This window comes from Eurypyga helias, unplaced genomic scaffold, assembly GCF_000690775.1.
Source record: "Eurypyga helias isolate BGI_N326 unplaced genomic scaffold, ASM69077v1 scaffold11330, whole genome shotgun sequence".
Lineage (NCBI taxonomy): Eukaryota > Metazoa > Chordata > Aves > Eurypygiformes > Eurypygidae > Eurypyga > Eurypyga helias.
Genome location: NW_010227648.1, coordinates 6,791 through 18,161, shown reverse-complemented (window position 1 = coordinate 18,161; position 11,371 = coordinate 6,791). Strand labels below are relative to the sequence as shown.

The 11,371-nt window shown below is 38.5% G+C and overlaps 1 protein-coding gene across 1 annotated transcript in view; it reads left to right on the top strand.

Moving 5' to 3' along the window:
• The first annotated feature begins 1,297 nt into the window (after positions 1 to 1,297).
• PCGF3 (polycomb group ring finger 3) overlaps positions 1,298 to 11,371 on the top strand; it is a 14,180-nt gene continuing 4,106 nt past the window's right edge. The window contains exons 1-4 of the mRNA XM_010156918.1: positions 1,298 to 1,406; positions 6,285 to 6,381; positions 9,724 to 9,779; positions 10,752 to 10,862. Of these exons, the coding sequence (XP_010155220.1) occupies positions 1,298 to 1,406; positions 6,285 to 6,381; positions 9,724 to 9,779; positions 10,752 to 10,862 (373 nt within the window). The remainder of the gene's footprint in view (positions 1,407 to 6,284; positions 6,382 to 9,723; positions 9,780 to 10,751; positions 10,863 to 11,371) is intronic.

The window sequence follows — 11,371 nt, the reverse complement described above, 5'->3', positions numbered from 1 at the left end:
AATTCTTAGCCATGAGAACTGGAAGACTTCCTAGTCATTTTTGTATAGGATGATGCAGATTTTAATGGGTGGGTGTTGGATGTTCTTTTAATTAGCTTACAATAGAATATAAAGTACTTTTTCAGTGCATGTTATAGTTTAGATTAGTGTGAAAATTTGCCTTTTGATAGTTCTTCCTGCTTAGTACCACTTCATTAAAAATAGAAAAAAAGCCATGATAAATTAGAGATCAGGAAACCTTGTTACTATATTTCTATGTGAAATTCGGGGAACATGTGTCACCATTCAAATTCTGAAATGTGTTTGAAACTAAGCTGATGAAGACTAGTATTTGTGAGCCAGGAACACTGAAGTTACTTTAGTGGAAAAGAGTGTTATTTGGTGACTTCTGCAGTGCCGGAACCAAATGTAATAGGTTGTAAGCCAGTTTAGCCTGCTGTTAATTAGCTCGAATGCTGTCAACTTATGGCAACAGTGCAATTTTCTTTCCAATATATTTTTAAAAATAAATATAGCTATATTTGAAAGGTGGGAATTTTTTGTAAGGCATGGGCTTTTCTCTAAAAGCAATTTGGGTTGCTGAAAAAAATGTTACAGAAACTTTCATTTTTCTTTTCTCTTTTTTTCTTCCTTTTAATGATGATTATGACATGCCTTGCTGTGAAGGAGAGAAAAACTTCCAAGTTCACGTTTCTTAATAGAACAAACTACAGCTCTGCCAATGAGACTTACTTTGGTTTGTAGTATGTTCTTTAATTAACTAGAGTTTAAATACAGTGGGATTTCAGAAGGTTTACTTTTCAGCTCCATTATTGACACACAGCTTCAAAATTACGCTTTAACCATACTGACACAAGGCAAACAATTAAGTGTGGTTAAACATACTATGCCAAATTAGACCTTGTTATTTTGACTTTTCAACTACCAAATGCTTTCAATTCTCAGGTTTGCTTTGAGGATTTGCTCCAAATTTTAATGAATTTTTCTCCGTTATTAGACCAAATGTGATGATTTAGATCACTGAAATAAGAACTTATTAATAGCATGCTACAAAGACTGTTTTCTATGCTATTGAAATTCTGACTTGCAGAATAGTATGGGTTTTACATTGTTTCACTTCTGTGAAATCCTTTAAAAGTTTCTTAGTCTTGTGTGTGTGTATGTACACATATATTGTCTATGAGAGCTTAAAGCTTTATAAAGCATTATGATTAATTCTAATTAATCATCTATTCCCAAATGATTTTTGCCTGATTACTACAGCTGTGCTACTTTGACTTTTCTGCAGACACCAAAGATGCTAACAAGAAAGATTAAACTGTGGGACATTAATGCCCATATCACCTGTCGTCTGTGCAATGGATACCTGATTGATGCTACTACTGTAACAGAATGCTTACATACTTGTAAGTAGAAGTTTAATTAAGTTAAAGAAATTGGATTTGGTTTTGGTTTTTGGGGGGGGCGGGTTGGGGTTTTTTTGTTAACTTGATGTGCAACACTTTTAGTTGAAATTTAAAAAATCTACTGTGCATCAGCCAAAATTATGTGTGCATTACTAGACAGTGTTTTTAACAGATGATTTGGTTTTTTTAACAAAGCACTTAAAGAGATTATCAAAGCTGTACTGCACAAACGTGAACCATGTACAAGTGGTAATGTAGGCATTTAAGAATGCGGTCTGTCTTCCTGCTATAACAATGTGGAATGCCTAGTTCTCTCTTCTGTAACGGTTGATGTAACATACATTCTCCACCTGCGGCCTGCCAAGTGTCTCTTTCTGCTCTCTGCAGAAAGCAGCCATAGGTTATCAAACAAAGGGTAAGTATATTGTATTGTACCCTAGAAATAAGCTTGTGTTTCAAAATAATGTGATGAGATAGTAGTTTGTTATTATGTTACTTTCTGAATTTCTAGTTTCATATCGTCAAAGTGTAGGCTGCAAGAAAACTGAAGGTGTAAGTCCATCCTAGCATCTTTGTTTTTGACATCGTGGGATATATAAGTGCCAGGCCTTTCAGTATTCTGATGGGAAACTTGTGTATTAGCACAGTTCCAGCTTAAGAGCTGGAGAGATTCCTTCTGAGAAGTACCCTTATAGTTCAGCATAACTCCAAAGCCCACAAAACTCCCTCAGGTGACATCATCTACACAATTTTTTACGTTTGCATATGGAGTACAGTTTTAGGTTAATCCACAGTGCTACAGTGCATACTTCAAAATCCAGAGAATGCTCCTTGCTAGCTTCTGCTGCTTCTCTCTGGCATCATTTGTATTGTGTATGTTAATGCTAACAATACATGCTCCTGGAAAACAATCCTTGCAAAATCTATCCTGAAACTGCCCAGTCTGTTGAGATAGTGATCTCTGCTGAATTTCACCACCTTTAAATTTTCTTTCTGTTCCTACTTAGAACTGCATAGTTTTCTTATCTTCTGCTGTCCTTCAGACATTCAGTCTCTTCAGTAGAAAAGTAGTTCTTGAGTCCTTTGGTGGGAGTCATTTGGAGAACCAGAGCCAGTCTTTTTTGGAGAGACAGGGCCAACTTCTTTTGTAAAACAGAATTCAGGGGAAAACAAGCTTTTTTGCTCCCTTTCCTACTTGTTTCTCTGCTATATCTTTAGTTTGTTGGTGACAGGGCTATAAAGCTGTCCTCATGTTAGGAAAGGGAAAGCATCGTGCTATGAAAGGTATAGTTTTGTGGGTTCATGAGGATGGTTAAAGACAAACTGTATTTCTTGAACTAGATAAGAAATAAAAAAGTTAAGAGAAATGAAACTGTTTAATCCTCACTCACTTTTTTTTTTTTAAAAAAACCTTTCCTGTTCCTTTTCTAATGAAAATTCTGTGATATGTTTAAGTGTACTGTAAAAGCAACCAGAAAATGTACAGCCCACTTCAAGCCTACAATCAGTACAACCAAGTCTCTGGTTAAATGGAGAACAGGCTTTGGATATCCCAGATAATGGAAAAACTCTACTGTTTCAGAAACTAGAATAGTTCCCGTATTGGCTGTCTCATACTCTCAGGACTTGTAGGTCCAGGAGAATTTATTAATCCCAGCTAGACTCTGTGGAAAACAAAACAAAACAACCCACAAGACTGAAGCACCCTATGTAAGCTATCCAGTTGCATTTACTGGGATACTGTGCTTAGGCTAATAAACCTGCCAGAACCTGAGCTGAGTTGTGATGAGCTTGCTCTAGGAGGAGTGTATACCTAGTCCAAACTGGAATATGTACTGAAATAGAAGTTTGTTTTAGAAGGTATCATAGAATCCTGAATGGTTTGGGTTGGAAGGTACCTTTTAAAAGTCATCTAATTCAACCCCCCTGCAATAATCAGGGACATTTTCAACTAAATCAGGTTACATGGAGGCCTGTCCAGCTTGACTTTGAAGGTTTCCATGGACAGGGCATCTACCACTTCTCTGAGCAACATGTTCCAGTGTTTCACCACCTTTGTCATGAAAAATTTCCTCTGTATATCTAGTCTGAATCTACCCTCGTTTAGTTTAAAACCATTACTCCATGTCCTATTGCTATAGGCCCTACTGAAACATTTTTCCCCATCTTTCTTAAAAGCCCGCTTCAGGTACTGGAAAGCTGAACAAGCACAACTCTCTCAGCCTCTCTTCACAGGAGAGGTGCTTCAGCCTTTGGGTTATTTTTGTGGCTCTCCTCTGGATCTGCTCCAGCAGGTCCATATCTGTCTTGTACTGGGGGTCCTAGAGCTGGACACAGCACTTAAGGTGAGGTCTCATCAGAGCAGGAGTAGAGGGGCAGAATCCCCTCCCTCAACCTGCTGGCCTTGCTTCTGTGCTGTGAGTGCACATTCTGGCTCATGTCCATTTTTTTCATTCATCAGAACCCCCATGTCCCTCTTGGCCAGGCTGCTCTCAATCCTTTCATCCCACAGCCTGTATTGATACCATAGGGTGTCCTGACTGAGGTACAGGACCTTGCACTTGGCCTTGTTGAACCTCATGAGATTCACATAGGCCCTCTTCTTGAGTTGTCCAGGTCCCTCTGAGTGGCTTTCTGTCCCTCAGGTGTATTAACCACAACACTCAGCTTGGTCTTGTTTGCAAACTTGCTGAGGGTGCACTCGATCCCACTGTCTATCATCGATGAAGATACTAAACAGTACTGGTCCCAATATGGGCCCCTAAGGCACACCACTCATCACTGATTTCCATCTGGACATTGAGCCATTGACCACTACTCTCTGGTGGTGACCATCCATTCATACCAAGTAGTCCATCCATCTCTGCAATTCAGAACGAAGGATGTTGTGGGGGACCATGTGAAAGGCCTTGCAGAAGTCCAGGTAGATGACATCTGTAGCTCTTCCCTTGTCCACTGATGTAGTCACTTGATCACAGAAGGCCACTAGGTGGGTCAGTCAAGACTTGACCTTGGTGAAGTCTTGCTGGCTGTCTGGAATCACCTACCTGTTCTCAACGTGCCTTAGCATAGCTTCTAGGAGGCTTTGTTCTGTGATCTTCCCAGGCACAGAGGTGAGGCCTATAGGTCAGTGGTTCCCAGAATCCTCCCTTTCTACTGTTTTTTAAAAACGGGTGCAATGTTTCCCTTTTTCCAGTCACTGGTGACTTCCCCTGACTGCCATGACTGTCATGGAAAGTGGCTTGGCAACTACCTCAGCCAATTCCCTCAGGACTCTGAGGTGCTTCTCGTTAGGTCCCATAGATTTATGTATGTTCGGGTCCCTCTGGTGGTTGCAAACCTGATCTTCTCTTACAGTGAGAGGGACTTTGCTCCCCCAGTCCCCGTCTGGAGGTTCATTCACTCAAGAGGTGTAGGAAAAGTGGTTGACAGTGAAGCCTGTGACAAAGAAGTTGAGTACCTCAGCCTTCTCCTCACCTGTTGTTACCGGTTTGCCAGTCGTGTTCATCGTAGGGGTACACTTTTTTTGACCTTCCATTTCTGGCTGACATACCTCTAGAAGCCCTTCTTATTCTTCTGTGTCCCTCACCAAGTTCAGCTCCAACTGCGTGTTGGCCTTCCTGACCCCATTCCTACGCAACCAGGCAACATTCCTATGCTCTTCCCAGGATACCTGTTGATGCTCCCACTGTTGGGTTCTGCTTTCCTTGACTTGATAAGACTGTCACTTTTGCAAATGAATCAGCTACTCTGTCATTCTAGTGGAACAGACTGCTGTGTGAGATCTGTGCTTGGTGTGCAAAACTATGAGGCTTGGTCTAACCATAACCTCTACCACCAAAAGTACTGTCATCCTAAGTGGGTAAATACAATTCAGGATGCAAATGTACCATGCTTCATTTGCTGCTGCTTTTTTTTTTTTTTTTGTATTAACAGGTGTTTATAATATTGTGCTGTCATCTTGTCTGAGAGGTAGATGGCACTGTAGTTACAAAAATTCTTTCATTTTATGTGATAAGAACAAGTATGTTAATGCCAAGATTACATGAATTACTGCTGTTTAAAAAAAAGCTAGTCTTCTTCCCCTCCCCTCTGGCTTTTTTTTTCCCTCTATATTTTTGAGCTGTAACTTCAGGTGAGTCAGGATATCATGTAGTAGTGTGTATTATGAGTACTGGTTTAGAGAAGGGGAAGTGTTATGTAGTTTACTTTGAATGAGATTCGGGTTACTGTGTGTATGCACGTGAAAACAGTTCCAAAAGCATGCAGCTTCGTAACAGATGACTGCTTTAGCAACTTCTACCAGGAAGTTCTACAAATACTGAAGCTCTGTGCCCATGTCACTTTGTTTCTGGTGGAAGTTTAACTCTAGTGTACTCTGTAAAAGGTAGAATTAAATAGTACCTGGATATCCACTTCCGGAAAGTTTTCTGTTCTTTCAAAAATTATCCAACCTTGGAATAACTTTTTTCACTTTCATTCTGTATGTGGCTGTGGTTAAAGCACATATGCTTAGTCTCTTAGTGGCATACAGTTCCTGTAATATCATCTGTGCAAGGTGAATGGTGCAAGCAATATGATGTTGACCTGCTACAAATTAGTGTTCTAGCAAATTCTGGGGTGGGATTGTGTGTTATATGCTTTATTACGAAGACTTTGGCTGGGTACGGATGCCTTAATTCTAGTGCATTACTTCCCTGTATCAAGAACATTAATGAAAGATACTAGAAACTGTATTCTGCATGATTAGACACCATGCCTATGTGCTGTAAGAAAAGAACTTTCCCTAATGTGCATTTCTGTGACTGTATAAAAACGACCTCTTTTTTCATTATGCTGCTTTCCTTTCTGTTTAATTATGAATGCCCTTGTTACCAGTCTGTAGAAGCTGCCTAGTGAAATATTTGGAGGAAAACAACACCTGTCCGACCTGTAGAATTGTTATACATCAGAGCCACCCATTACAGTATATTGGGTAAGTATGAAAGCAAAAGTGCAACTAACTTCACTCTAGGCTGTTTCAGCCTCTTTAATACATCACAGCTTTTTCCTAAAGCTTCTTCCTTGCTTATCAGCTTGTTAAACATTTAAAAGAACAGTTAAATGTGATTGAGGAGATATGGGATCAAACTGTGCTATGAATTTGCAACTCCTTCACATCTGTTAGCTTCTTCCAGACTTAAAAGCAAGCAAAGTATGCACTTTACTCTTTCATTTCTGTGTGAGTTTTAATGGGATTTAGTCATTCCTCACTTTGTATGCTTGGATCATAAAAATTACATAAATGAAACATCTGTGAAAGTTATACTTCTGCAAAATCCTCAAAATAATTGGTCTCAGTTAACAGTGCCTTTCAGTGTCTTGACAGTAATGAAAGAAATAATTGTCAGCTTTATTGTTCAGTTAATCTCTCAAAGGTCTGTTTAGTTCATAGAAACATGTAAGAATATTAGATAGTAAAAATATTAGACTAGTGGCTTTAATCTCTAAAATGTAACAATCTTGTTCTTTGTTCTGTTTGGATCCCTACACAGAGTGCTTTCACTTTCTGACCTAACATGAATATTGTACTGTTCATCATGTTTTTAAAAATTTTTTTGCTAAGTATTTTTGTTGGGATTTCATTTCTGTAGTTTTCAGAAGAGACATTCCCTTTCTTTTCCTTCACTTCTTTCCTTTCATTTTACCGTAGTAACTTTTGCTAATGAAAATCCATTGTGACAGTGCGTTTGCACTAGCTGTTGCATATCAAGTAATGTTTTGCCTATCTTTATAAAGAGTTGGCTTTTGTCTGGCGGTTTTCAGGGTGCCTTTTTCATCTAACAACTTCTGGAGCAATGCTTATAGAAAATTAGTCTGATTTCTGTTCACTTTTACAGAAAACTGTTTGTATTCTATACACACTTACATTGCTCAAGTTGATCATGATTCAGGAGTCTGAAACTAGTTATGCCTTCTCTGCATTTGAGGAGTAATAGTGTACACTCATAATGTATTATATGACACACTTGTACTACCCTATAAGGGTGTGTGCTTTGAAGGGAAAAGTAGATGCCAATAGGGAAGAATGAATGAATTACACTTAAGACATTATGTTTGCCTTCTGTAAAGCTACAGGAATACACCAGTGCCTTGGTTCAGAAGCTTGTTTTCTGTGCCAAAAGGGGCACCAGGAAACAATATTGGATTGAGAGCATCTAGAAAGGAATTTGCTACTTTATTTTGGACATGGAATACACTTCAATGGAAGTCTTTTGTCTGAACTAGTTATAAAATACCACCCCTTCAAGACTGAAACAGCCTTTGCCCAGCCTACTTCTGGATATGCATTTTTTTAATAAAGAGTTGATAGGAGTTTCACAATATGTCTTAGAATGTACATTTGCACTCCTATTTATCTGGAAACCAGCTAAACCAAATGTCTCCTATTTCACATTTCTGAATGTTCTTAAATTCTCACTTCTGATCTAATAGTGATGGCTGACTTACTCATTTATGTTGAAGTATTTTTGGAGATGTTCTTGCAATCCATATATGACACTTGAAAATTCCAGACTGTGCAAATGGGATTGCTGCTGGTTGAAATGACACGAATTAAGAATTAATGGTTGTGCTGCTTTTAGTCAGGACAGAGTTAATTTCTTCACAGTAGCTCATATGAGGCTGTGTTTTGGATTTGTCCTGAGAAGAGTACTGATAACATTGGTGTGTTTTAGTTGTTGCTAAGGAGTGCTTGCACCAATTCAAGGACTTTTTCAGCTTCTGATATTATGCCTGTGTTCCCACCTTTCTTCCTACAAGTTGGGGGAGGTGGTGGACAACGACACAGTTCAGACCACTAACCCAAACAACCATAGGCGTATTTCATTCCATAGAACATCATGCTCAGTACATAAGCCAGTGGTGGGCCGGGGGGGCATAGTTTTGTTTGTTGGTTAGTTGGATAGTTATTTGGCTTTCCCGGTTGTGCTGTCACTCGTGGGGCTTGCTTGGCCTCTGCTGCAGTCGCTCTCAGGCTCCCGCTCTCGAGCTCTGACTCTCACTGCTCTGGACATGGCTATGTATCAGTCAGAGGGTAGTGACCAATGGTATAACTTCTTTTATTTTCCATTATTTTAATTACTTATTAATAGTGTTATCAATAGTATTAGTATTACTATTTTATTCATTTATATTCAACTGTGAAATTGTTCTTGTCTCAATCCATGAGCTTGCCTGTCTTTCCTCTGATTCTTCTCCACTGGAGGTCGGGGGAGGAGGGGTGGGCAAGCAGGTATGTGGTACTTAATTGCTGGCTGAGGTTAAACCATGAAAATGATACTTTGATTGTTTTTTGTAGTGCTGCTTAAAAGAATGTAATGACCAACTGTAAATCTCTTGATTTGTTGCCATTTCTGTACTTGCTCACTGATATTTTTTTTTTTTTTCCCCCCACACACACTTCACTGCAGTGAAGTGCTTATGCCAGGTGATGAGAAGCCTGAGACTACTCTTGTAAACCTCTTACCTTATTTAAGTCAGATTTAGGATTTGGTATTTCAAGCTCTGTGGGGGTACTGACCTTGCAGCAGCAGAGCCATGCAGTTGAAATTTTTCTGATTTTATTTATCTGTTGGAATTCAGGGTAATATTTTGTTCCTTTCAGACAATGACTTATTTTAGACTAAAACAGAATTTTGCCTTGGTGAGCTGGGAGTTAAAGTCTAGAAACTTAACCAGACCACCTGCTACAGTTCCAGTGGGATTATTACCTTTCTTGTAATTGAGCCACACTACCTTTACAGACTTCTGAGCTACATAATGTTGCTCACAGTTAAACAGTTGACTTTTAAGAGCAAATTAACATTTCACTGTTGTGGTCTTTTTCTGTGAACTATTTTCTTGCAGTTTTGGAAGAGCTTAGCAAAGTTAACCAAGTTGTGTAGAAAGATGAGAGATGAGTCTGTAGGGGTAAGAAACAGTCTATCCTTGATTCTTTTGAAATAAAAATGAGTTTACCTCAAAGTTACCTTAGAATTTTGGAATTATTAGTGACATACGTCATTGATGCATGAGGCCTTGTTCCATGGGGTGTTGTACTCCACATGTTCAAGACTATTCTTCCTCCAACTTCTATTGGGTTTCTGCCTTTACTTTTACTTAATGTGCTTCAGTTACTATCCTCTCTTGTTTGATATAAATAGTGACTTAAGAACTGAAAATCATCTTAGGTGAATTTAGAGATTTTACACCAATTTAGTACTGTAGCTTTTTTGAAAGAAATGTTTTGAGTGAAGACTTAAACTTTTGCTTTTTTTTTTTTTTTTTTCCTTGCTAGTCATGACAGAACAATGCAAGATATTGTTTACAAACTTGTGCCAGGCCTCCAAGAAGGTAAGTTGTGGCACGACCAGCATTGGAGGTCATTTTGCACATACTTCTTTAACACTTAAAACAAAACAAAGAAAAAAAATCAGGTGAAGAAAATGCCGGGGAGGGAACTGAGGAAAAATACAATGGAAAATCATATTCCATAATTTACGTTATTTCTAGTTACTAGTTTAATTTTCTGCCTCTACTAATAGCAATTGGGAGAGAGCATAGTGGGAGTAAAGATGGAATATTTCTTCAAAAAGTAGTATTATGTAAAGCAGAATAGTAGTTCAGATTTTGAATGCTGGCACACTGTAACATTCGTTTGTTCTCTTCAAACTGTGTGTTTAAACCTGTTGCTCCAGCTTTCTAGAATTCTGAGGGATAGAAGGTAATGCATAACAGCTTTTAATTTCAGTGAAGTTTCTGGTACTGTGAGGCCTTTCTTAGCAGGTAACTTTCAATCTGTGTTTTCATAATCCTCTGAGATTGGATGTGTTCAACTAAAGAAGTACTTTATAGTAACTGCTTAATAATTTTTATCTTAATAGATGTTACAACTTTCATTTAAATAGACTATTTTAATCAATTTAAGTCACAAACCCAAAACATTCTCCAACATCAATAACATTAGATTATTTAAAAATTATTTCTAGCATACTAAATATCAGAACTATAAATAAAATTTCAAAAACAATGGTTTGACTGAAATATTGTGGTAGAGATTCAAAATAAGGTACATTATTTTAAATACTATCTCATTCTAATAGGAGTTCTACAATAGTAGCTGTACAGATGACTTCATAGTGTTTTAATTCTGAAAAAAAAGGGCCATGACTTGATACAAAACCAAGGACAGAAGAGTAGTAAATACTGACACTACTACTACTTGTTGGAAACCTGTTTCACTTAAGAGGGAAGGGATTTGGAATAACTTCATAAATATTGCATTAGAAATTTATTACAGGGATTAATATTTACAATTTTAAACAGCGGAAATGAAAAAGCAAAGGGAGTTTTATCACAAACTGGGCATGGAAGTTCCAGGGGACATCAAAGGGGAGACATGTTCTACAAAACAGCACCTAGATTCCCATCGAAATGGTAAATGGTCCTTTATTTATTTTGTCTTGGGCGGGTGATGGCTAGAAAATTGATGAACAGTGCCTGGGTGGTTCATTACAATCACAATTGTTTTATAACACTGCACAATACAGTGAGTGTAGGATTGCTGCTTCGTTCCTTATTTGTGCACAGAATCTTGCTTTTTAGCTGGTCATGGTATATTACTCTTGATGAATGAGATTTCCATACTGGTGTCTACGTGGGAACTCTGTGAAATGACCCAGCTTCTGGGCTACTAGCAGTTGAACTGAAGGTTGTGCTTTCTGTGTGTTCCTCTGTTTCCTGAGTGGGGCTGCTGGCAGGCAGTGTTGCCTAAGCAGATAAGCACATTTTGGGAAAAGCAAGGTTTATTCTATATAGAATCATAGTATGGTTTGAGTTGGCAGGGACCTTAAAGATCAGCAAGATCCAACCCCCCTGCCATGGGCAAGGACACCTTCCACTAGACCAGGTTGCTCAAAGCCTCATCCAGCCTGGCCTTGAAGACA